This window comes from Dermacentor silvarum, chromosome 10, assembly GCF_013339745.2.
Source record: "Dermacentor silvarum isolate Dsil-2018 chromosome 10, BIME_Dsil_1.4, whole genome shotgun sequence".
NCBI classification, from domain to species: domain Eukaryota; kingdom Metazoa; phylum Arthropoda; class Arachnida; order Ixodida; family Ixodidae; genus Dermacentor; species Dermacentor silvarum.
The window spans coordinates 5,365,231-5,393,090 of record NC_051163.1 but is presented as its reverse complement, the minus strand read 5'-3'; the positions used below and the strand labels follow the sequence as shown (position 1 = coordinate 5,393,090).

The window sequence follows — 27,860 nt, the reverse complement described above, 5'->3', positions numbered from 1 at the left end:
AGAGCAGCCAATCGGCAAGCGGCAAACCATTCCGTAGCCGCAGCCGCCGTTTGGATCCAATCCAATCCACCAGAAGTGCCATGCGAAACATTCTGCTCCTAGCAGACAACGTGCTCGTAATCAAAATGATTGACAGCAGCATGTCGTCATTTTGAAGTCACGAAAAACGACGAACTCACATCCGCTCGCCGCTTGCCGATTGGCTGCTCTCTCCCTCCCGTTGCCACAAATTTTGTATGCTGCCACTTTGTGACGTTGCCGCAACGGAACAGAATGTGAAATGAGCAAAGATCTCCGATCGCACCCCAGGGCAAGAATAATAGGGAGTTTTAGTGTAGCGGAAAACAGCAAACTCAAGGATTTAGCGTTAGCGTTGCGTGCAGCAAATTGCGCATGCGCAGAACGTAAATGTAGCCAGAACTCTTACGCACGTACGCTATTTCAGGAATATAGCGTTCAACGCTAACACACGCAAGGGATTCCGTACGTAGGGCAAGATGGCGGCGCCTGTTGAAGCGAGAGCCGTCCACTTCGGATCTATCGAGTCGTTGACCTGCACTGTGTGGCTCATTCGTTCCCCACTAATGCTCGTGTTTGCTTTAGATTTGTGTAATGATGCTTCCACAGCGGCGTACAGGTGACAAATGGGCGTTGTTTTCGATATGCGTTCTCGGTTAGCGGCGGAGTAGGCTTAACGAGAGGGTTTGCTCATGTTTGCTGTATCCGCCTCGAGATGGCGCTCAAGTGTATTTGCGTTAGGGTTAGCGTTTTGCTCCGTTCTGCTATTCTAAAACACTGCCTTGTGCCGCGCAGTGCAGCCTTTCTTTGTGTTAGTGTTGCGCCGCACGCTAATGCTAACGTAAGCGTTTTCCGCTATACTAAAACTTCCTAATATTTGGCCCATATCATGTCCAAGGGGGTGCAGCAATAGCAAACTTGACCCAAAAGTAACGACACCATTTAGACAATATTTCACAGAAAGTAAACATCAATCATTAAATACAATGACAGGGTGATCTATGTTGCACCAACAGCTCACCTCAGCTGAAATACATAGCTACCCACTCCTTGGCATACACTCTGTTCCTCATTCTTGGGCATGACACGCACAATAGAAGGATGACATTCAGTTTAGACACCACAGTCCAAATGCTTTTTTTTTTTTTGATTAAGCATTCTCCTGCGAACCTTTACATCTCACAAATGCTGCTGCTAAATTGAACCTCAATGTGTGCTAAGCTACGTTCAGCAGGACTGATATACAGTTTATACAACGCTCCAATGCAAAGACACACAAGACTGCCCTTGTACAACTCCTTAAAAGGGGTTAGATATTCACTAATGTAAGCGTTACGGCTTTTCAATTACTGGCAAGTGTGCTAACATGTAGTCTACTTCATCCAAGCTATGTTTGAGAGTAGAAGTTGCGTGGGTCAGCAAAACAAGATCAAAAGTGAATACTGGCTGGCAAGGGTGCGATGAATGCTGTCACCACTCAACACGGCTCCTCCCTGTGTTGCAGTCTTACCTACCTGTGGCACATTCAGTAATGCTTTCACACATTCTGTCCATGATCAGTGTTTACAGTCTGAACTGTTATGCACCGCTTCCTTTTAAGTTTACAGAAAACAAGCTCCTTCCATGCTTCTGTGTATGCAAGCACAGTGTGCACCTTGTATAGAGGCCCTACAAGTTGTGCCTCAACTCCTCCCAACCATCCTCAGGGCATGCATAATCATCTGGCTGCACAGTGGCTATGAGCAGCTTACGCAGAGAAAAAGGACAGGCGTCAGTCTAAATGCTCTGTGAGGAGTGCTGGCAAGGTTCGAGGACAACACACTGCGCTGGCGCATGCCACTCAGCCTTCTGGTACTCCCGTACTCCAATTGGGCACAGGGCCAGCAGACGGCTTCCTCACACAGTGGATTCTCTCCAAGATACCACGATGTACAGTTTAACAGCTAGTGTGCTTCCAAGTGTCAGGTCGAAGGTGACTTTGAGGACATCCCTCCATACTTACACACAGAGCGTAGTACTGTGGCTACACCTACGCTCAGCCACACTACCACCCCCTTCAACTTTCAAAGAACTTCCCCGAGGAGAGGTGCAGGACAATCAGCGAGAGGCCCACCCTGCTTCACAGGAAGACGTTTGAATTAGGCACTCAGTGTTTCTCAGGTGGAAATCACTAGCGGCGTTTCTCAGGTTCAGCATCCTTGACAAACAGTAGGCACTGGTCAATACCTTCTGCTCCTGAGCTGCTGCCATCAGAGTCATCACTGTCAGAATCGCTGTTGGAGGTCACAGACACACTGTCACCATCAACAACAGCTCCTCCACGACGACTCGCACCAGCTGCAGCAATTTCATCATCGTCCGAGTCCAGTTCCGAATCTGAGCTCGAGTCACTCGTTGAGTCTGATGAGTCACTTTCATCATCACTCCATGAGCTGTTATCACTGCTCGTGCTATCATTATCATCATCCCTGTGCCGATTCTTCGGTTCAGCAATGATGTTATTGGCACTTGAAGCGGTGCTTTCACCCGTTGAAGCCAGAGGATTGGAGATGCACAGTGCCTGCATGGCTGCATTGATGCCGTTGGAAGCAGCGGCCTCCTCGACAGCTGCTTCTGCAATGGCAAGCTTGGCTCCGCGCTCAAGCTCGGGAATGTCCAGGTCTAGGTCAGCTTTCCTAACCTTAACCTGCACGAAATTTTTATACACTCCCTTTTACGCAGCATCTAGAGAAGGCAGAAGAATCCATTGTGCACTGACTTGTTCCCTATACTTCAACATTTATAGACCATCATTCAAACTGTGGTGTCAATGGTGACATACACACACATAACAACCTTCAACAAGGCCATGGAAGTAGTAATGATAATGAAACTTGTGATGCTTTCCCAGTGTACTCCATACCTATCTTTAGATATTAAGAATAGTACTGTTCCTGACAGCATTAGTAACAATTCACACTGACCTAGTTGATGTGCCAGACAAGTGCACAAGGAGCAGAGCTGCTAAGCCATGCCCAATTGCCACTGCATGAGTGGCTGCCCTACATTTGCACTCTGCAGCCATGTACTTGCCATCAGGCGCAAGGCTGTTGACCTCCAATAACTGAAGGACTTGCATATATATAAAGGCATTCTATCACACTAGCACATGCCCATTCGAGCTTTTATTTATTTCATAATACAGCAGGCCTAAGCAGGAGTGGATTAATATAGACATAACCAGGGTACCTGTACCACGAAGCACATAAAGCAGTAGGAGCGTGTTCCTTAACCAAAATACACAATAACAATAGCAAAATAAGATATTAGACTGAACACAATAAGCTGAAAATAAGAATAATGCCAGGAATACACACTTCTGGTATATATAGAGATAAAACTAAAATAAATAGTTTACAAGAAAAACATGCAATATGCTGCATACATTTTACAAAGAAAGTTCCCGAACATTATGATCGATCTAGAAGAAAAAATAACAGAACAACAATAGGTGACATATGCTACACAATGCAATTGCAGACTATTGCAACAATAATTTTTCAAGTTTGTTGAAGTCAGTGGTATCAAAAATCAAAAATAGTTTCAGGAAGTGCATTCCAATTGGAAATAGTATGTGGAATAAAGCTGCTTATCAACAAATTTGCTATTGCAAAAATTGGTTTTAACACGCATTTTTTCTGCATGTCTTCGTGTAGTAATAGCTGGATATGTGATAAAGTACCGATTTCTAGCTTGCTTTTCAAAATATCCTGAAAAAATGCTACACAGTTAAGGTTTCTACACTTTTATGAGGTTAGAATGTTATTGTAAGCCATTAGTTTATTTGGTAGGAGAATCATATCTTTTATACTTTTGTAAAAAATAAGGATGACGGCCTTTCGCTACATCGTTTCCAAGTAAGTGCACATCCTAATTTTTAGTGTGGGTATCCCAAATTACCGAGGCATTATCTAACTTAGATCTGGTGCAAGTGTTATGTGCTAATAACCTAAGCTTACTTGATGCCTTGCTTAGTTTCCTACTTAAGACACAGCTTCACAATAGTAGGAGAACAAACTTCTTTATTACGTGTTTACCAGGATAGGTTACTATATAAAGTAAAAGCTCGATGATACGAATCTCACGGGGTCACGAAAAATATTCGTATTAGCTGAAATTTGTATCATCGAAACACAATTAAAACTACTGTCGAATCTCGATAATTCGAACTTGAAGGGGCCCGAAAATTTGTTCGAATTAAAAGGACATATTTTTGAAGTATATTCGTGTACCATAGCACGATGCACGAACGGTGCGAGTCGTGAAATATCGCGGCGCGCAAGCGCATAGCAAGCGCGGGCCACAAAACTGCCCACGCCGGCTAACGGTCGCTTCCCAATAACGACAGAAAACGAAGCTTCAGGGAGGGAGCGGGCGGCGCCGGCACACGGGTGCGCGCGGAGACCGTCGAAGGTGAGGGAGGAGGGCGGCAGGGAAGCGGATTTGGCCGCGTTAACTCCGCCGCTTCGGTGGCTCCCCTCGCCCTCCCTCTCAACTCCCTCGTAGCTCTCTCACCTTCGACTCCGTGCGCACATCTCCGTGCGCGCCCGCCGCCGTGCTGGCGCCAGCTTATTTTAGCCGCCCCCTGAATTTTCGTTTTCAGCCGTTATCGAGAAGCGAGCGTTTGCGGGCGTGGCAGTTTCGTTGGCCAGACTGTGCCTCCGCCGCTGCTTCCCTCTGCGCTGCTGCCGCAGCGTGCAAGGTCAACATGTGACTAGAAAATAGAGGAGAAAGGTTCACTGCCATTTTATCCGCGTGGCTGAGACGTTGGCACTAGTGTGTGCTAGAATACAGTTGTCTAGAACACTCTAGTCGGCACGCACACGCTTGTTCCGGCGCGATGCAGAAACGGCGACCTTGCAATTTGAGAGAGAAGAAAATTTCCGCCGCGGGTTCTTTTTTTTTTTTTCCCCCGTTCCTTCGCGCGCGGCATTGAGGGGTCTCTCCTGAGCTTTTGCTCTATGGCGGTGTCAGAGCAATGCCGGTCGGAGGCGCCGCCGCGTTATTTTGCGCTCTGCTCAGAGCATTGTCGGTACACGGTATGTTCGAAGTAAGTGTGTTCGAATTAACGAGATTCGACTGTAGCTAAATTAAAGAGTCAGAGGTGAACTCACTCAGGCACATGTACGTAAAAAGCACTTATTTCTTGAAGCGCCACCGCTTCAAACTCTTCGTGCCCAGTCGCGGAGTCCGCGCTGTCCGGCGCCGCGCCTCCGCACCAAAGGAGAAGGAGAGAAAGCGTGTGACTTCGCGCTGTTCTCTTTCGCGGCCATCGGTGGGGCGGCGTTTATTCATATCAACCGACGCAGGCTGAAAATCCATTCGTAACAACCGTTCTCTAGCACGTTGCAAAGTAATGGGGCTCGGCTGGGACCACAGAAAAATTCGTAGCATCCGGAAATTCGTATTAGCCGTGATCGTATCATCGAGCTTTTACTGTAGCAAGAGTAGCACTTAAATATTTGCACTTGCTTGTCTGAGTGATTTCATAATTATTGAAGTTATAGATAAAAGTACACGGCTGTTTCTTTTGTGTAATCCTTAAAATCTTGCTTCTGTCAACATTAGTCTCCATTCTCGGCACCACCACTCAACTGCTAAGAAGGAATCCTGCAATACTTTGTGGTCTCAATCCCACAACACTTCCTTGTAAATAGTACAATCATCTGCGAACAGTTTAATCGATACTGTGTTAGACACTAGAGCAGTTTTCCATAACAAGCTCACACGAATGGTGCAAAACTATTTTTGGGTGTATGGATCTCACGTACCAGTACCTTTAGGTACGTTTAAAGCTTTTCTTTTTTTTGCGAGTGAAAAATTCATGCAAACAGTATTGGCTACTTTCACTGTCGAAGGATAGGTAACATACCTGTTTCAGAGCACCTGCTAGAGACTGCAGGCGCTTTGGACTGAAAAAGCAAGCAATAATGAAACAGGAACACCTAAGTCAGGACAAGAACATTAAAGGAGCACTGCAACATTTCTAAACAAACATTATAGGTGCGCTAAGAGGTTCAGTAAAGGACCTGGGCTTTGCATTTCCAGTCATGAGCAAGGATTCTGCTGCTCGAATGGTGATACCTTTCTTCACAACCAACGATTCCTTGCAGACTTCATCGGACTAGCGCTGAAGCCCACCGCAAGTGACGCCCTGGATTGAGGGCTTCAATGAATTTTTTATCGTAGAATAAAGTGATTTCTCTCTCTCTCTTTCCCAAGGCACTGCCAACATTAAATCCTTCTTTAACCTGTGTGTTTGCCTTCTGTACCTGTGAGTTGTGTGCAGCCACTGTGAAATCATTTCCGTAGTGGTTCCTCATGGTTGGCTGGGTATGCAGGGTGTTTACTACCCTTGAGGCGCTATTGTACATGTATGCCGAGATATTGCATCAAATGCAAAGGTACTGAGGAAAATAATTATATTTAAAATGTGTTGTTAAAACACTTCTGGCTGTACCTGTGCTGCAAAATTCAATATTATGTGTGTAGTGTTTTAGCAAAACAAGTTGGAAGGTAGACAGCTTGGTGTTTGCACTCGGTGTCAGTATGTCGTCATATTCTCTTCTTTCATTGCTTTTCACAATGCTTTACAGCTTTACATTCAGCGTACATTTCAAGTGGCTGGACAGGTGCTTTCCAAGTATGCTAGACATGAAATAGTTGATAATCTCATATCTTACAATCCTATAAAGAATTCTTGCATAAAGTCAACACTCTGTAAACTTCACAAAACTCCTTGAAGAATTGAAAATTCTTAATTTTCTGCAGCAATACGCTTTTCACGATTCTCAAGATACAAAAAGTATCATGAAATTAAATGTTCACTAGACAGAATTCACCTGTACCTGAAAGGGTTAAGTGACAATAACCATGTGACCCAATCAAGATAAACTAAAATAAGCTGGCAGCTACAGTGACGCCTGACAAAACAGAACAGAGAAATAACACTGTTAAACATCCATATGGAGATAACAGTCAAGGAAGCCAGAGACAACAAAGGTGAAATCGTCATTTTTAAGTGGAACGCAGAAATATTAAGGAAAAGGAAAATTAAAGTAGACGAAAATACAATGTGCCACAGGTTGAAACCAAACCTCTGTATTATGCGAGACCGGTGATTTAATGTAGTGCTTATCTGTTTTCTTTATATGGTAGTATAACTAAAACATTTGTCGCAGTTTCACCCAAAAGGCGAAGCACCAATTGCGATAGCAAATTAGTAGAGAGCTATACAGAGTGAGGATAGTAGTTTTATCAGCTGTATAACCTTGGACATGCAGCAGCACCAGCAACGCGCAGAACTGTTGTCGACGCCATCGGCGTGTTGCCCGCGTTCGCATCGAACGCGCGCGTCGTTTTTATATAAATACGTATTTGGTGCCGCAGCTAAACGTCGCCTCCCCTCCCTCCCTCCCGTCCCCCCACAGCCTTTCGCGCGACTGCAAAAAGTTGCGTTTTCTCTCTATATATGAAAAGGAGGAAAGAGACGCTTAATTCTGCAGCCCTTCAGGGAGCACGGCGCATGAACGCGCATTTGATCTCCGACGTGCGTTCGCTCCCCATGAAAGCGCGCGTCCTTCGCGCACTTTCACTCACACATACAGCGTCCGGAGCGCGGCAACAAATTCATCGCCGTTGACATCATACGGAACCTCACGGAGACGGCGATGACGACGGCAACGCCGACAGCAGAAATCTGCTTTGGAGTGTCCATATAATTGCTATCGCAATAAAAAAAAAAAGAGCCACTTGGATCGTCTAATTCTTCTGGTTCATTGCATAGTGAGGGGCTCGGATAGACCTTTCTGGGGCACGCAAACGCCTCCGATGGGTGCACAAGCACTTATGGGAAACGCTTGTACGCTGCAGAGACAGACATCACCCCTGGCTTTCCTCCTGTGCCATACGAGCAAATGTGAGCAGTTATAATTCGAGCAAATTTGGCAAGATGGCACACGTAACTGCCTAATTAAAACAAGAACTTCGTGTTTGTCTAGCTGCCGCGGCCTCTAGCCTCTCTGCGATTCCACTCTTATCTGGTGTTTCTACACACTATTGCTGTTGGGCTAGCTGAGCTCGGAACCCCCTTTATCTACAGTTAAACCTGCTTATAACGAACCTCCACATAACGAATTCCTGGATATAACGAAGTTATATCCAGGAATATTTAGTTATAGCCGAGTTACAGCCGAGATCTATTTAGCTGATGTAGATTGTTCGTTGTCTCGGGTGCTTACCGACAATTACATTGTTCGTGTCTGTAGATAGGTAGATGACTTTTTAATACTTGTAAAAACTGACTCTAACGATGACCTCGAAGAGATAGCGAGGCGTATTCTTCAGTACTTTATTGCCACAGCAACAAAGTTGAATTTTACTTTTGAAATGCCTGACAATGCTTCACTGCAGTTTTTAGATTTAAAGTTGGTTTTCAATGACAGCAAACACCTGTGCTGGTAGTACTCACCACGCACGAACAGGGCCCTATTGCCTTTTGATTCCTCTCACTCGAAGCTTGTGAAGAGGGGCATAGCAGTGTCATGCTTAAGGTCATCTTTGAACAAGTCATGTCACCACAAAATCAAAGGCAGTTTTTGTTCACAAGTGAGTCGTCTCCGAAATGCAGGTTTCCCGCAGACGCTGCTTCAGGCTGTAGCAGAATCACCTTTGAGGGTCATATGCCATCGTACCACGGCCGCTGACGATAACGCAAGGGCAATTGAAGGAAAAGAATCGGAGAAGAGTGAAAGGCGGAAGGTTGAAGTGATGCCGTACCTACACAAGGTATCGCATGGCATTAAAAAGGTGGCGGGAAGATACGGGGTCGATTTGGTTTTTTCAGCGCCTTGCAAGTTATCGCATTTGTGCATGTCCAACACGAGCAAAGTAAACAATGGAAGATGTGATGTTAAGCACAGACGTGCATATGTACCCTGTACAACGGGAGTGGTCTACGAGTTCCCCCTGACCTGTGGAATGGTTTATGTGGGGCAGACTGGAAGGTGTATTAACATGCGTTTGATGGAGCACGCTAATTCATTAGGAGACGGGAGTGGGAGGCATCTACCAGTTCATTGTGGCGCATGCGTGCAGGTATGCAAGCCCATCTTCAGCAGTACCAAGGTGTTAGGGCGAGCCAAGAGCCAAAGAGCAAGAGAGATCTTGGTGGCATCTTGGATAGCTAGACACGGGCCTGATAAGTGAGTCAGCGACTCATCCGTGTATCTTTCCAGCAAAGAGCGCCATTTCATTTTTAGTCTTGGAACTTGTCATGTTTGTCATTGCGCATGCGCTTAGTTTGTCTCAAAAAGGGTGGTGTACTTTTCCAATAAACCAGTTGTTAGTCTGCGATCGTCCTGTCCACTTCGTTCTCGTGTCTCGTTTTAGCGCAGTTATAATTTTCCTAAATGATTATGTCTAGCATGATATCCGAGAGCGAAAACATCAACTTTTTCAATGTGTCCACAATATAGGGCAAGTGCTCTGATGAAGCATATAGCTTAGCTGCGATCGGTGGTCTAATGTCTGCGCCATGCTGTGTATAGCATGTGCCCAAAACGTAAGGAAAAGGCCCTACTAACTTTTGATGCAGTACAGCTGATTAGAATCACTTTCAAAAAGATTTTTCCCGATGAAGCAGCAACCTATGTACTTCAGTTGTGACCAATGCACTCAAATAAAAACAGTATTGCGAGCTACTTCCTAGTTTGGGTGGATCGCAAGCACATGAAAACAATGTTGGAAGTACTCAGGCTATAAATTCGATCCTAGTACAATGTTTTCTGATGAAAGCGACAAGGGTATACATGCACAATTTTCAAAAAGTTTTTTTACGTACAAAGAAGAATACATGTAGCGCTCAACCTGAGAGCAGGAAGCACCCTGGCCGTTTCTAAAACACCACACTGTATACCGCAAGCCCTTCTTTTATCAGACGTTTGCAGCATGAGAGCAGCAATACACCTTTCCTTTTAGGACGCCATGGTCTCTTTGGCTGTCTACGTGCTGTCCAACAACGTGGCATTTTGTAAACAAATTTTTTAACGATAGAGGCAATATGTTTATGGGAAAATTTAGCTTTCCTCGAAAGGGCAGCCGCTTGGTGCTATCTGCACTGAATGCACTATTTCTTTCACATTTATTGCATTGAAATACAAATGCAGATGCTTGCGAACATGTGCACTACTGCTGTGAGGAGCATCAAGAAAGAAGCAGTCCCTTCTTCGTTTCGTACTATGATGGCGGTGGGCTCCCACACAAACCTGCTCGCTCGACGTACACTCTTTCCCCATAATGCACCACACGCCCGTGGGGCACTGTAGGATTGGTTAATAAAGATCTCTTTGGTAGTCTTTGTACCATAAGGTAGCACACAAGGGTTTATTGGCCAGTTGCCTGTTCCTAAGCTCATGTACTATGTAATGTCTACAGTTAAAAGTTACGGTCACGATCTTCTCGCAATAATAGTTTGCGCTTCGTGTGTGTTATACATGTTCCCTCTTTTGTCCATGCTGTTTGCGCGCAATGATACACGGTCTTAAAAGGATGCTCCATATCGACCTCCTTGGCTGTGATGTCGTGGCTTGCAAGTGGAGAACACATAGCAAGACCCCCCCCTGATCAACTTGCTGTCCTTCGTGTTTCCTGGCAACACTTGCAAGCCATTACACAAGCACTGGACCACAGCACAATTTAGGCCACTTAAAATGTATTGCCACCATATTACAATGCGTGGAGACTGCTCATTCACTGTAATTTCCATTGACAAGTGCTGCAGATGAATTATGCATCACACAAACAAATCTACCTGCAGTCTTTCCCCCCTTTCCTTTTATTGGAAACAGTTATTATGCAGATCACAAACAAGTCTTTGCATCATTCATTTGGACTGGCATGACGAAATACCAATGAGCAGAAAAAATTATTCCTTCTCTCTGGACGAGGTTCAAGCTCCTGAATCATTGGTTGCACGCCAGGTGCACTATCCACTGCCCCTTGGCAATTTTCAGTCAGGTGAAAGAATATAGCAGTCATATGTCACGCTGCTTGAAGCCCATGCAGCAAAACAATTAGATTCGTCACTTTATGTGTGTAGTGGTTAGAACAGCTGGCTTGCAACCAAAACGTTTGGCCCTCACCCAGAGCCAAGCATTGCTTTTTGCTGCTCAGTGACAGTTTGTGATGACAGGCCAACTGAAAGAAGGCACCATGCAAAAACCTGTTTTTGATTACAGCCATTAAAAGGGAGCACACATTGCAAAGGTGTGGCAAGGGCACTGTTTGATTGACAATAACTATGCTTGCAAAGTGCATTATAAAAGCTTGTGTTGCAAAGGATTCATGGCTTGATGTCCTTCAAGATATTCTACACATGCATGAAGAGTCATTGCGCGGTACCTGGTAACACTAAGTGGTTCAAGTGTTCTTCAAGGAAGGTTGCAGGTGACTAGAGAGTTAAACTTTAAACACAAACTGTGAAAAGCAGCAATAGTTTTTACAAAGTCACTGAGCACAGATAACTTCATGGAACTAGGGCAAAAAAACATGCAAACTAGGAGATAAAAAAAGGTATGGCTCACCTAACAGACTGTATCCAAACTGCATAGTCTGTGATATATAGATCATTAAGGATGTACCTCGAGTCATGATGGCTGAATATGCCATGGATTTCAAGCAGGCATCTGAGGACATACCGGGGACCTTAACGGAGCAAGATGACACAGAAACTGGGTCTGAGAACGTGCTTGCTGATTAGCACAAGAACTTCCCTGGCACTCGGAAGAAAAAGACACAAAGAGAAAGGCAATGGAGCTCACACGACCAATTTGTACCCATCTGCAGCCACTCTCAAGTGGCAGCTCGCAGATCCATCTCATATTAAGCAACTATACCTCTGAAAAAAATGTATGCCCTTTGCTTCACATTGTACCAATGCAAGCCCTGCATAAAAAAAAAAAAAAAAAATTCTGAAAAGTGAGAAACTAAGTTATGCCATGGCTATCGTAATAGTACAGAATTTCAGGAAAAACGTCTTTTTTTCTCAATATGTACTGTCACTTTGCCCTTCAAGGTGACATTTTCATTCTTGATTTTATCAGCTTAATGTGATCCCAACATACAGAAATTGGTGAAACAAATAATATACAAGCCATGATCCTTTTGCTAAAGCACAAGCTAAGCCTTGGAAGTATGTTAACTTGCACCCACGGTCAGAGTGCATCGACATCATAGGTGCATCATAATCAGCACTGACGGTGCTATTATGAGCCACTTATCCTCTGCAGCGCTATGAGCAATCAACACAAAGATGTTTCTTAACCCGCATTAAAGCTGCAGTAAATGGTGTAGGCAGTATTACCTTTGGAGACTCCTACTGGCTAACACACCTATGAGAAGACTAACAATCATACTATGAACTTAGTCCAGCATATTTCATGTAAACTGAGCACCAGAGGCACGTAAAAGCATCAGAACACTTGGAGTATGTTACACGCCCCATAACTTACCCAGCTGCAGGATTTGAATGACATCTCGGAGCACAGCGTACGTGAGACCCCAGTGACGATACAGTGGGTAGGTGAGGCACCGCCGAAAACAGCTCCTGACCGTCCGCTCCAAGGACCAGAACTCCTGAACGCAGTGAGGATTTTAGGAAGCTAAACATTGACACACCCTGGGATGGTGTACCTAAGCAGCATTTCTGTTTAGGTACACTAGCACAGCATTTATTCTGAAATAACTGTTTTTTTTGTTTTTTTTTTGGCATGGAGTTATGAATTTGTAAATTTTCTGTTTCATCTTTTCTCAGTTGCAGGGTTTTGGCAATTCCTGAAAAAAATATTAGACTATAAAAGAAAACCACTTCCCACTGTGGGTGAAATTTAGCCTTCTCTTTTAAAATGCACTAAATTTCATTCAAATCAGTACAGCGTTAGTCTAATGAGAGTGTTCCTGCATTTCACATGTATTTGAGTAAGGAACAAAGTAAACCTCCCTCCTTCATTTCAATTGTTATGGCAAGGTGTTATGCACGATACAAAACAAAGCTGCACAACCTACTTGGTTGCTCACCAACAGAAGCCCACAACCATTTGGGTTCGTGTTGTGCAGTGCTGCTCGCTAGATGTCGCGGCAATGTTGCTTGGGACCCATGTCTACTTGTGCGTGAGTTCTACTGCTCTCGCTAAATGCAGTAGAACCTCGTTGATTTGATGCTGTTACGTATGATTTCCTAGGACCAACATTCACGATCGAGAACAGAAAAAATGACCCAATACAGTTACGCTTCCTTTTTACTGGTTCATGCATTCCTGGAAAACAAAATTTTTCGGGAACAAAGTTCAGTACGTCACCAGATTGCAATCATACAATGCGTTTTCCGGCCGCTAAATCCAACGTAAACAAGCAAACGCGTGAGGGACATGCAATCAATACAGTACCTGCCTACCACAGAAGCTTCCCCGCAGTACTCACCCGCCCGTGCCATGTGAAAATGCTGGTGCGCACTCTGGGTAATCCAATATTCCTATTCAAATTAGTTTCTTATTTAGGTACCAGCAAATCTCCTGCAAGGTAGTCGCACGCCACATCCACAGCTATTGCTGCCAACCCTACTACGATAAGCAGCTTCACTTATCTGTTTCACAGCGCATGAGGTGTAGTGCCGTTGGAAGCGTACTGCGTGATTTTAATAGGCGATAACCCAAGCACGCCGCTGTTCCCTGCTGCAGGTAGTGCGATGTGGGCATCGTGTTTCACACTGGCGACATCATAGGCATTGTATTCTGGCATCGCCCACCAGGCTCGATTTCATTTCGGTTTCCCATTGTTGTTTTAAAACACTACGCAATAGGAAAACGAAAGTGTGCGTCTTGGGTCACTCAGGCCCTACCAGCTCAACGCACATTGGCATCTCGTGCCCCAATGATCCGCACTCAATGGGCATGTGAACACTTCCCGCCGAAATTCTGACCAAGGCCAAATTTAAGGAGCACAAACGTAAGCATGACGAAGCCACAACAATCACAACGTGCGTCTCGGCCTGCTCAGGCCTCATCAGCTCGGCGCACGTCAGTGTCTCATGCTGCAACAATTTGCACGACACCTCTAATTATATAGATGTCAACTACAGTTGAGTCTTCCAAATTCTTTAGTGGGTTTATATCGTACGTTTTCCCAGTTCATACATTCTTTTCTCAGGTTCTTAAAAAAACATGAACGAGATTCTACAGGGACACTACATGCAATATGGTTGGGCACACAAGTGCTTAAGTAACACTTTACTGCCTTCACTTCAGTTTTAGCGACAGCTTTTAGAAAATATTTGGCGCAGAAGAATCTACAGCACTATGGTAGAAATGACAGAAGAAGCTATTTGCTGTCTGTCCAAAAGATTAAGCTTGCTAAGAGTTGCACATATCTGGGAAACTTGTTTGGAACTAGGACTGCTATCTCTGTCTAGGTTCTAGGTGCCTAGGCCTAGGACATGTTGATGGTCATGACCTCTGGAGCACTCCCAATCTGCATGTAAGCACGTGTGCCAACACATGTCACATACGTACTTGGAACAAACCTCGGAACTTGTGCTCAGTGAACATTGTGAGGAATGCTCACGTGTCTGGCCGGATCACTACAGCTGTATCAGAACAGTGGTTTTCCATGTTTAACATAAGTCAGGCAAACACAGAAAATCTTCACTTATCTCTTTTCTCATCTGACTCAGTTCTCCAGTGGTTACCGTATTTATTCGATTGTAAAGCTAGTTTTTTCCAGATTTTTGCTGCCTGAAGTCGATCCTCGAGTTACAATCGAATACAAATTCAAGTTGTCTAAAAAGTGCAATGATGCACCAAATTCTAATCAACGAGTGAAATGTGTGAGTGAAAGCACGCTTTCACAGAGAGCGAACACACGGCAGAGAGCAAACGCGGCGTCTTCCGTCGTGCGAAAGGCCGTGGGGGGATGGGAGGGAGGGAGCGGAGGCGACGTTTAGCTGCGGCCCCAAATGCGTATCTTGCGACTGGGCGCAAGGGGAACTGGCGACTCAATCTCCCATGCGAAAGGAGGAAAGCGGGAAGGAAGCACAGGAGGGAGGGGGCGCGGCTTCTACTCTTGCAGTAACTGCATACCTGTGAACTTTGCGCGGCTGAGGACTTGAGGGCTGTCGCGTGCGCACCGTCTCTTGAAAGCGATCTCCACACGGCTTTGACCTTTGTATGTGCTGTGTTTTCGCCACTCAGTTTCCGTTGAGGCAATAGACCGCACGAACCTTCGCTCGCTGTTGCTGGTGCGCTTGCTTACGCCAGCGTTTTGACAGTGGTTGTCTGCGGTCATTGAGTGTGATCTATTCATGTTTGCTTGTGCGCGCTGACACTAGGCTTGTTAATTCACTTAGTAAGCAAATGTGTGCAAGTTTATGCAGCCGATAAAACTACTATCCTTACTCCGTATAGCTCTCTACTAATTTGCTATCGCAATTGATGCTTCGCAGGCGAAGCTGCGACTTTTTCAAGCATCCGGTGGTCTCGCATTACTTTAGCGGTTTTCTTCTTCTTCTTCCTTTTTTTTTTTTTTTTTTTTTGCTGGAAGCGACAAAAAGTTATCTCTCGCGTTACTTTCGCGGTTTCATTTTTTCTTGATGGACGCAATGAAAAGTCACCCCTCGCGTTACAATCGAGTAAATACAGTACAAACACTATTTCCGTGCAACATTCAACAATGCAGGTGCAACAGCGCCAGCTCAAGTGTTCCCACACAACCACTTCAGAAGGCATGTGTGCGCATGTGCAAAGCAAGAAAGCAATATTAAATGCTTACCTCAAACCACGACAGTGTTGCACTGATCTTGCTTATGTTCCAACCAGACTCCACCTGGATAAGAAGCCAAAGAGAAAATTCCAGGAGACTCATCACTTCTCTCAGACAAAAACCATGCTGTCTTCGCAGAGAGTGAATATTGCCACATGGGAGTGACCAAGTGCAGTATCAGAATATGACTGTTTAGTCGAAGGCCCTCTGACCAAAGCCAGTGGCAACGAATGTAGGATGCAAATGTTGAAGGCCATCCAATCAAGTGCTGCATGCTGTATACAGCCCCAATTTACAAAAGTCACCACACATTCTGGCTTAGTGAGAAACAGCTGAAACAACTTTTGAGCACACTGCAAGTGCCATTATGAAGGAAAAACGTACACCATGAACAAATATTGTGTGAGAATAGAAACTTGCTGGTTTGCATCCAAGCTTTTTACCATGAGCTTTACCAAACACACGTGTGTTACGAAAGACATACATGACAAGGAGTATAAACCGCAGTCTAGTACCCGATCACCATGCGCATGGTTATAATGCCCCATGCTAAATTCAACGTCAAATTTTGTTGAAAAAAAAGTAATGTGGTTGCAAGCAAGTAACAGGAATAAGTATGGTGGACGCTGATTACCTTTTTGTCTACAGGGTGCCATCATGCATCAGCCCTCGATGGGTAAAGCTACTGTGTTGATCGTGCAGTTGCAGAGAAAGCATGGCCACCCAACTCATTGTAACCTCATGCACGCCTCATGGTCAGTGCATAAAAATATACATTAATTCGATTCTGTCAGCTGCTGCAACGTCTTCCTGGCTGTATGTAACACCATGAACGAATGCGGCCAATGAACACAGTGGCACCACGCTTCGTTCTGCATTGCGTAGTAGCTTCCCGATTCTCGCATCGCTGAAACTATGTTGTGGTGCAGCAGTGGCACAATTTAGGTTAAAAAAAAGGGCGCTTTGAAGCAGTATGGAGAAAGGAATTCCAGTCAGCACAGATTGGCACAACTGGCGCAGCATTCCCACCACTGTGAAATAAAATACAGTAGATTCCTTTAATTTACCTTCAGTTAATTTTTATTTTTTGGTAGATTTCAACATAACTGAAGGTGTCAGCCCGTGCCCATGCACTTCTATGGTCCCAAACTTTTGTTATTTCGATCCCAAAATGGAAAGTGAATGCGTTGAACACACATCGATCTCCTGTCTAAAACGCCTATTTCTAGCCTGCCCTAGGACAATTTTCAAGCAATAGCAGCAGCTTACGTCTAATTACAATATTTATCTGATTCCAACGTGCGCCTTTATTGCCCCGAGGAAATTGGGTCGAAAATTGCCTACGCAGTGCAATAGGAGTCAAAACCAAAACTGCCTTTGCGGCCTTTGTATGCTTTACCGCATAACACGACTGTGTAGCGGCGAAGCTGACTTAAAAAAACAGCCGCCATATTGCAACACATATTAGATCCTTTCCCATTTTTGTTACTAAAAAATCGGGTGCGCATTAGATTTCTGATTTGTTTAGGAGCTTTAACATCATTGCTACGTTACTTCTCTATTTCAGATACATAGAAAGAGGGCACACGTTTGATTTGGGGGCATGTTAGAATCTGGCAAATAATGCCAAATGAATAAGCAGTGTTTCGCCTTTTTTTTTTTTTTTGCATCTTGTTTTTACTTTGGCCTGCCGGACAATTAGATCAATTTCGTCAATCCCGTCACTAATGGAAGTCGACTGTATTTCACTCCCCTGCCATACCCTCCCATCTGAATAAGTGCTGGCCTCCTTTGTTCACTAGTACAAATTTTGTGACAGCCGCTGTACTGTTCAGATGGAATAACAGGCAGCAAACTGACCGTATCTTCGCCCTCAGTGACCCGCTTGTTGTAGGCGTAAGCAAACAGGATATCCACCAGGCCAAGCTGCAGGGACAGCTCCAGTTGCTTGTCCAGCAGATGTACAAGGCAGGTCAAGGATGTGTGTGGACTAGTAAAATGACACTCAGCTGGCAACAGTAAGAGCGCGAAGGCCCCCACAAGGTTGCTGCCTTTTAAGCAGCCTGTTTCTCTGCTGAGCTGCACAGCTGGGAAACCTTTGTTTGGTTTAGCATAGATGCAGTGAATATTTGCCAAGCTGGACTTCTGGTAACAGAGATTTCCATAAACATGTGTGCCTTAAATGGAGTCTATTGCATTTACACTTGGACTGTTATGGCCCTATGTCACATAAAATATTAGCGAAGGACCTGAACACATAAGTACAAAAACTGAGATTACACTCGCAGATATCCCCAATGCTTTTTCTAGTGATTCTTCAGTCTTTCGGAAGAATTTTGCATGATGCACAGATTCAGAGTTGTGGTTAGAGAAACGCGATAGCACAACAGTGATATGACCACCAGATGATACTAACGTTATTGTGACCCGCATCATACATTTATTAACTACATTTTAAGAAACAAAATACGTGCCATTTTTTAGATGTGCATTAGGTATATTCAGACTAAAAGCACTTCTTATGGTGTTCAACGACTCGCAATACCACACTGCAATGCACATCACACAATACAGTGAAATCTCGTTGATATCACGGGAACTGGAAAATAAAATGCATAATCCAAAAATCATATTATTCAAAGCAAGCTCCAAAAGTATGAAAATAGGCGTACTTGGTGGAAACCGAATCGCAAATGTTCGTGTCGCATCACGCGGCGCCACAAGAACAGGGTAGCGTTTAACGCTTTGCGTTGAAATAGCTTGTCAGTTTGCACTGAACTTTCTTCTTTTCAATGCCCATAAAAAAGATTTCTGGAAGTTAAAAAAAAGAAGCTGCCGTTTGCTCACTCAACCTTAACTGAGAATCGGCGTACCGCCAGTCGGTGTGGCCGCACTGATACAGCAGAGTCCTACCACCAGTGGCACACCACGTGCATTTTTCCTCCAGTGTGGCTGTGGGTCGTTCGAATGTTATTTAAGCTAGTACACTCAAATATAAGGCTATGAGTCTTAGAAATACCTGTAAATACAATAATAAAAGCATGATTCAATGGAAAAATACTTTTATTACAGCACAATATGCGCTACCATCTGTCAAAAAAAATAATGAACGGGGGTGATATGCTTGTTTTCCAGATAGTGCCACTTAGATTAAGTTGACTGTAAAGTGGGGAGCGTGTCTACAGACGCACAAGTCCCCCTCCGTGTAGAAAAGCACGATTCAAAGTAAACTTATTTTTCAAGCAAGATATGTTCTGCCATGTCTCAGAAAAAGTATTCAGTTGTGGCGAGATGTTTCTTTTCCAAATTGGGCCACTCTGCTTTTGTAGAATATGGCGCCCACTACATCAGACACCAAAGTGGGGAGCCCATGGTGAGAAACGTGTCTACAGATACGTGACTTTATGGCCACGGGAACTCTTGATTTTGGTGAAAATTGTACCAAACTTCCAAACATAGATTCCGCAAAGAGGCGAAAAGATCTGACAAACTTCGAAATGACAGCGTTGTTGGAGCAGAGTGGTTACTCTGACAATGAAAATTTGGAGGATACTTAAGCTTCGCCTTTAAGCGTAGGATGCAATAGCATTCAAAGATCCCTGACTGCTTCTCACACTTCCCGGCAACTGCAGCTTATGTAACCGTAATATTTACCCTGGCAGCGAACGCTATGCACGAAGGCGAGCTTTCTGGTTCTTTTTGTTTTCCGTCCTCCCCACGGCGGGCGCAGCCGTTGGCGCGCATGCGAGCGCCATCTGGATGGTGTTGCAAGGAAACAAGCGGCACGCGCTGCTCTGTGATTGCGAGAAACGCGGCCTCTCGCGTAGGCCTATGCCGGAGGTAGTGCAAAGCCACGAAAAAGAAACACACATAATTTTCAGGTTTCTGTTATTCTTTCGCACTTTTAATATTTCAGTCTGAGAAAATGTAACATAAAAGGCATGCACTGTCAGTTTTTTTTTTTGTTTTACGACATCTGTTTGTGGGCTGTCATTCTCAAATTCTGAGAAATAACTTTGTCACGAATGTAACACAAGGTATGAGCAACTTTAGTGATAGAATGGCATGGCAATATAACCCGCATATACCGCATGTCATATAGCAAGGCGTGGCATACACATATACCTAAATATATACAGCCATCTTTCATTAACAGAAAACGCGAGACGCCGCCGACACCTGATTTTCTGCGAGACGGGGCCCTTAACGCTTTCAGGTTAATACGAGTTGGAGCTCGACGGTGACTCTGACAGCAAAAGTAGCGACAGAGAACACGAGAAGGACTTGGAAGAGCCGGTCACAACACCTGTGAATTCCAAAGAATGGCATCGCAGTGGAGTCGCAAGAACTCGATTTGTTTTTCAAGGAAGTCGTGGGATCTACTGTGATCTTACCCTGGGTGCTTCACCATGCCTCATGATTTTTTACCCGAAGACGATTTTCTGAAGTGAAAAGGAGTGTAACACTATATTAAATAACTATATTAAATTAAATAACAGCGCCAGTACTGCGGCGGAAAACTGATTTCCGCAGTTCCTGAGGCACGAACTGCGTCGTCGTCGGAAAATCGAAGTCCTCGCTTCTCCCCTGCTAACGTTATTGAAGTGTCAGTGGATGGCATCAAATCTTTTGCGCTCGTTGATACAGGTGCCGCCATATCCATGATTAGTGAAAAGCTTTGCCGTTTATTACGTAAAGTGACCATGACGCCTTCGGTAATATCGCTTCGAACAGCCACCGCTCAACAAGTTCAGCCCGTCGCTATGTGCACTGCCAGGGTGCTGATTCGAGACATTTTATACTCGATTGAATTCTTTGTGCTCACCTGTTGCTCCCACGATGTGATTCTCGGCTGGGATTTTCTGTCGGGCCATCATGCCGTCATTGACTGTGCACGTGCTGAGGTTCAGTTCTCCGTTCTGTGCGATTTGCCAACTCACGACTTGCAAGTTCCTGATGTTAGCAGGATCTGTGTAGCTTCAGATACTGACCTTCCTCCACACAGTGCTGTATTTGTCCCTCTTTCATGCACATCGCTTGCCGACGCGACGGTCTTGTTCAAACCCGCTGCCATCTTCAGTCGCCGCCACCCTATATCGTTGCCTTTCGGCCTCCTCACGGTTCACCATGGTGCTGCGGAAATACTGGTTTCTAACCCAAATTCGCACGTTTTGGCTTTGCGCTGTGGCGAGACTATTGGCACCATCCAGACTGTGGACGATGACGTTATTGTGTCTTTCCCTGCTGCTGACAACCAGGCTACAACTAACGTAACAGCACTGACGCCCCATGTCCCATCTGACCGGATCTCACCAGATGTTTTTTGTCGCTCTATTGCCGATGACCTCGACCCGACACAACGTGAGCACCTACTTACCCTTTTAACTGACTTTCACGCCTCTTTTGACTTGAACCAAGCGTCATTAGGCCGCACAAGTACCGTTTCTCACCACATTGATACGGGGCGACACGCACCATTACTCCAGCGACCGTACCGCGTGTCATCCACCGAGCATCGTGTCATTACTGAGCAAGTTTCGGACATGCTTGAACGTGGCGTTATCAGACCTTCATGTAGTCCTTGGTCGACTCCCGTGGTACTGGTTAAGAAAAAAGATGGCTCGATTCGTTTCTGTGTGGACTATCGTCGCCTTAACAAGATTACACGAAAAGATATCTACCCTCTACCGCGTATAGATGACGCCCTGGATTGTCTACATGGTGCCGAATTCTTTTATTCTTTGGACTTGCGATCGGGTTATTGGCAAGTCCCGATGGATGAGCCCGACCGCTCGAAGACAGCTTTCATTACGCCTGACGGCCTGTATGAATTTACGGTGATGCCATTCGGCCTATGCAATGCACCTGCGACATTCGAAAGAATGATGGACAATCTTTTGCGAGACCTCAAATGGAAGACGTGTTTGTGCTACTTAGACGACGTAGTAGTTTTCTCCCCTGATTTCACCACTCACCTCACTCGTCTACGCGAAGTTCTGACTTGCCTTGCCACCGCCGGCCTTCAACTTAACTTGAAAAAGTGCCGCTTCGCAGCCCGCCAGTTGACCATACTTGGTCACGTCGTTTCCAAAGACGGCGTCCGCCCCGACCCTGACAAGCTTCGTGCTGTCGCAGAATTTCCGCGGCCGACTACAGTGAAAGAGCTCAGAAGTTTTGTCGGTCTCTGCTCTTATTTTCGTCGCTTTGTGCGCAATTTCGCCTGTATCGTCGCACCTCTGACGAAGCTCCTGGCTGGGCCTGGTGACCTTCGTGATTGGACTCCGGCATGTGAACAAGCCTTCATCACTCTGAGTCATCTACTTACCTCACCGCCCATTCTCCGTCACTACGACCCGAGTGCTCCGACCGAAGTTCACACGGACGCCAGCGACGTTGGTCTTGGAGCCGTCCTTGCGAAACGCAAGCCTGGCTTCCCGGAATATGTGGTTGCCTACGCTAGTCGTGCCCTCACAAAGGCAGAAACCAATTACTCTGTCACAGAAAAAGAGTGTTTGGCTATAGTTTGGGCTTTAAGCAAATTTCGCCCTTACTTGTATGGCCATCCCTTTGACGTTGTGACAGACCACCACGCGCTGTGCTGGCTTGCGTCACTGAAAGACCCGTCAGGGCGTCTTGGACGTTGGGCTCTTCGACTCCAGGAATTTGACATTCGCGTCATCTATCGCTCCGGGCGTCAACATTCTGACGCGGATGCCCTCTCCCGGTCACCCATGCGATCCGACGATACGCAACCCGCATCCACGGACTGCCCGGTTGCTGCGCTTACTGTTTCTGACATGCCTTCTGAACAGAGAAAGGATCCGTGGATTGCGTCTCTCATTGACATTCTAACTACTTCTTCAACGGATACATGCCCTCGAGCCCTTCGCCGCCAAGCCACCCATTTTGTGCTGCGGAACGCCATCTTGTACCGCCGGAACTATCAGCCAGACGGTCGCAAATGGCTGATCGTCATCCCTCGCCATTTGCGTTCCGACATATGCACTTATTTACACGCCGACCCACAACAAGCACATGCTGGCGTCCTGAAAACGTACGAGCGGCTCCGCCAGCGGTACTACTGGAGAGGCATGTATTCTTATGTGCGCAAATACATTCGGTCATGTGCAGCCTGTCAGCGACGCAAGACAACTCCTCATACGACAGGCCCACTGCAACCTTTACCGTGTCCTGCACGTCCTTTTGACCGAGTCGGGATCGACCTTTATGGGCCCCTTCCATGCACTGCTCACGGAAATCGTTGGATAATTGTCGCAGTAGACCACCTAACAAGATACGCCGAAACTGCTGCTCTTGCTTCGGCTGCTGCTCGCGATGTCGCAGCGTTCCTCTTACGGCACTTCATTTTACGGCACGGCGCACCGCGAGAGCTGCTCAGCGACCGAGGCCGCGTCTTCTTGTCGGACGTTATTAATGAGCTACTGGCAGCGTGCCGCACTATTCACCGCACCACTATGGCGTATCACCCACAGACTAACGGTCTAACGGAACGGTTCAACCGCACTCTTGGTGACATGCTCACAATGTACGTTGCGTCGGATCATTCCAATTGGGACGACGTCCTCCCTTTTGTGACTTACGCGTACAATACCGCCACTCAGGCTACCACAGGCTTCTCACCATTTTTTCTTCTTTATGGACGTGAACCATCCTCTACCCTTGACACCGTACTTCCGTATCACCCGGACGCCTCTGAATTCACCCCGCTTTCAGAAGTTGCTCGACATGCTGAAGAGTGCCGTCAACTGGCTCGCTCATTCACATCGGATACCCAAGGCATCCAAAAAGATCGCCGCGACCACGATCAGCCAACACAGTCCTTCGCCGTGGATTCTCACGTTTGGCTTCGGCTGCCATTCCAATCTCCAGGCCTTAGCCCAAAGCTTGCTCCAAAATATCAGGGTCCGTACCGGATCATCGAATGTACATCGCCTGTCAACTACGTGGTCGAACCGGTGACACCGTCTTCGGACAAGCGCCGCCGTGGCCGCGAGACGGTTCACATCAGCCGCCTGAAGCCGTACCACGACCCCCTCATCGTGTCATCACCTTAGGTCGCCAGGATGGCTCACGTTTGCAGCGGGGGTAATTGTAGTGGGGAATATGCATGTAGGCGCCGTGGGCATTGCCATCGCTTCGGCGCGAGACCCGAGCTCGAGCTACGGATGCCAACAGCTAGGACTGTGCCTACAAAGCCACTTGCGATCCCTCGGACGAGTCTCCATAAATCCCCCTTTCACTGTGAATAATTGCTCATATTAATGTGTTTTAAAAAGAATTTTAACAGTGCAGCTGTTGCCGAGCGTAATCTGTCTGTCATAGACAGAAAAAAAAACTCCACGGAGCAATGATGTCACCTCGCGTTGCCTAGTAACTGCCGGCACAGGTGCGCGCTCGCTTTGCCCAACACAGACACGGCTCCGCCGAGCTCCTGCCAGCTGCGCGCTACTCCGCATGCACCGTGACGTCATCCCGGCGCTTCTGCGTTCGCCACCTGTACACTGTGCATAGCTTTCGCCCCACTTCCCCAACGACTTCGCCACCAGCTGCACACTACTATGCATACACCGCGAGTCAGACGTTACGTCACGGCCAACTGTGCATGCGCTCCTTTGTTCTGTATGAAAGCTGGTGCGCGGCGACGGCGCACCAGACATAGACATGGGGAGACCAAGGAAGGTTCGCACTGCCGAGGAAGAAGCCGCCTACCAAGAATCGCGGCGCGCTGCTAAGCGAGACTGCCAGCGTCGACGCCGATTGAACCCAGCACGGTTAGCCGAAGAAGCCACTGCAAAGCAACGACTTGGCATTACTTCGTATAACTTAGCATCACTTCGTATAGCCAGGACCAGCTAGGAACCGATCAGCTCCACTGTGTCTTTAGCCTTGCGCCACTAGTGCAAACTACCCCGATTTTTTTTTCTTGTTTAAAAGAATATTTTGAAGGGGAAAAAAAGCCCTCCCCAAGGCGTAGTTGTTCTTGAGCAAACAATTCCCCAGTTAAGGGGTTAATACCAGGACACACTAGACCACACCTTTACACTTCAGTTCTCCAAACTAAACTTCTGGACTAAGTGGGTGAGCTGCTATACATCCCAATGCTATATATCGGTCGACCACATCACGGCCACTTTAACAACATTGTAGTAAGCCAGTGGTGGCTTCACGATGACCATGTAATTTGTCTATGTGAGCTTAGTGACACCACTGCACCTGTGCACCACCAGCCTGAGTGGCTGATTTCAGCTGTGTTGGAATGCCTACTGCACCACTTCAAACAACACTGCTCTAACTTGGCCTGCTCATTTTGATTACGACCATCGTTTCACATCACTTCAAAAGAGCCCATGCAGCAAAATAGATCTTCTAGTATTGATAAATAGCCAGTCTTGTGCAATAGCATGACAAGAGAAAGAAGCAAAGCAGAGGATATATTCCTTGCGGGGAAGGTTGCGCATCTTGGTCTTTTCTTCTTCTGTGAAACTAACTGCAAAAAATGAAACAGCATAGAGACACCATTACCTCCGAGCAAAATAAGGGAATAGCTCTGGCAACACAATTTGTAAGCTCCCATACATAAGAGATGCACAAGGACATACTTTTCGTTGGAACAAACACAAATAATGGCCAGAGGAGGGGAGCTAGAGCTAGTTTATGCCAACCCCCCTTCGAAGTGGCCCACCCAAATTATTTACTTCCCAGCCCACAGCAGGCCAATTTGTGTTCACTTCCACTTTTACAGTGAAACCACAGCTAAGGCACAAATCCTTGTACCAAACAATGCCTCCTTGCCTTGGTGGTATCACTTCTCAGATTAGAGCATGTCCCTGATTCTAACCTGAATCCAATGTTAGAGCTGAAGTCAAAATTTTCAGAGTGCCTACAATTCTAGCTAATGCAAGCTTAAAGACAGAGAAATAACAGCCGTCACACACAAGGCACACAACTTGTAACAGTTTGGCATGATAAGCAGTCAAAAATCTTCAAAACTTTCTGGCAAATCCTCTTCCCAATGACACAAGTCAAACGTGGGGCTGTATTCCCTCCCTAGAGATCTAGTTGGCCGGAAGCGTTAACTTCGGAAACTACTGAGGCATGCCGCCATTCTGCGAAGGTCTCGGACATCAGTCTCACCATTACAACTGCGCGTCAGCCACACAAGAACCATAAAATTACGTTATCTATGTCGGTTTGAGTGAAAAAAATTCTATATTCGAAAGGTAAAACATCACCGCGAACCGTTATCAGCAATCGGCAACACGTTGTAGGCTTATGCCTCAGGAGCGAAGGAAAGACACGGCTGACCCGAATGAACGCCAGAATAGAACCGCGAGCCGTGGCTCGCGGTTCTATATAACTATAATAAAGACGGCCCAGCGCCGTCTTTATTTTTTTCTCATGCGGGTGCGCGCTCCGGGTTCTACACGCCGCCCAAAGGAGGGCGCTACAACGTAAACGAAGCACCGCTGAACTGCGATCTTCTGATAAAGGGTTAGTAACCGCCGACCCTTTGCAACATTTCGTGGCGGCAACACATGGTACAGCACACTTGCCAATTGGGGCTGTGTCGACATAAACGCTTGAGCCGCCGTTGTTCCCATGGTGGAAGGACATAGATGGTTGTTCCAAATCGTTGAAACAGTCGTAATGCACGTGGTGCCACACGGATAATTGCACAAAAGCAAGAGTGACACCGTTGTGGCATGCGGCACACACGCCAGTGCATGCGCCGTGCCATGCTGTACGCCTCCTACCTGGAGGCGTGCCTTGAAAGCACGTGCACATGACCTTCTTCGCGCCTTCCGAAATCCACGCACGGCGGTCACTCACTCATCTAAAGTCCGCATCATCATCCTGGTTGGACCAGAACAGGGCATGCACTGCCATACACCTAGTTTGGTCGTGCTTCCGTGCTCTGGTACTTCGCGTGTGCCCTCTCTTTACCGTGACAACATTAGAAATGTTTGTTGGAACAGTGCGGCGATCTTAAAAATTGTTCTTCATATCTGAAAGCAGTTTCAACAGGCAGGGTCGGAAAATCGTAGTTGCACTGAAATGTGGTCACTACAGTCGAATCTTGATAATTCGAACTCGAAGGGGCCCGAAAATTTGTTCGAATTAAAAGAACTTATTTTGAAGTATTCGTGCACGATGTACGAACGGTGCGAGTCGTGAAATGCTGCGCGCTAGCACGTAGCAGCGAGGGCTACAAAACTGTCCACGCGGGCCAACGCTCGCTTCCCCGATAACCGCAGAAAACGAAACTTCAGGGAGCGGGCGCCGCCGGCACGGCGACGGGCGTGAGCGGAGACAGTCGAAGGTGAGGGAGGAGGGCGGCAGAGAAGCGCATTTACCCTTGGCAACGCCGTCGCTTCGGTGGCTCCCCTCGCCCTCCCTCTCAACTCCCTCGTAGCTCCCCCACCTTCGACTGTCTCCGTGCGCACCCCCCGCCGTGCCGGCGCCACCGCTCCAGCCGGCCCAGCGCCAGCTTAGCCCGCTCCCTGAAGTTTCGTTTTCTGCCGTTATCGGGAAGTTGGCCGGACTGGGCCTCCGCCGTTGCTCCTCTCTGCGTCCCAGCCGCAGCGTTGGCTGAGACGTTGGCTCGTACGCGCGTGTTCCGGCGCGACGGTGAAATGGCGACCTTGCCATTTGAGAGCAAAATTTCCGCAGTGTTTTTTTTTTTTTTTTGTTTCCTTTCCTCCATGTGGCGTTGAGGGGTCTCTCCTAAGCTTTTGCTCTATGGCGGTGTCGGAGCAATGCCGGTCAGAGGCGCCGCCGCATGATTTGGCGCGCTGCTGAGGGCATTGTCAGTGCGCCTTATGTTCGAAATAACCGTCGCAAATGCTTTCGCGTTCGAATCACCGGGTGTTTTCGCCCATAGGAATACACATAACCTTGACGGGACCACCGCGTCAGTTCAAATAAACCGGAAGTTCGAATTAAGCGTGTTTGAATTAAGGAGATTCAACTGT

At 46.6% G+C, this 27,860-nt stretch overlaps 1 protein-coding gene across 1 annotated transcript in view; it reads right to left on the bottom strand.

The window, feature by feature from the left end:
* Positions 1 to 2,136: 2,136 nt before the first annotated feature.
* The window catches only part of LOC119466511 (protein SHQ1 homolog), a 55,245-nt gene continuing 29,521 nt past the window's right edge, over positions 2,137 to 27,860 (bottom strand). The window contains exons 8-14 of the mRNA XM_037727027.2: positions 25,322 to 25,375; positions 17,728 to 17,828; positions 15,877 to 15,930; positions 12,567 to 12,690; positions 11,640 to 11,760; positions 5,930 to 5,969; positions 2,137 to 2,704 (exon numbers count right to left, since the gene is read on the bottom strand). Coding sequence (XP_037582955.1) covers positions 2,189 to 2,704; positions 5,930 to 5,969; positions 11,640 to 11,760; positions 12,567 to 12,690; positions 15,877 to 15,930; positions 17,728 to 17,828; positions 25,322 to 25,375 — 1,010 coding nt within the window. The 3' untranslated portion in view covers positions 2,137 to 2,188. The remainder of the gene's footprint in view (positions 2,705 to 5,929; positions 5,970 to 11,639; positions 11,761 to 12,566; positions 12,691 to 15,876; positions 15,931 to 17,727; positions 17,829 to 25,321; positions 25,376 to 27,860) is intronic.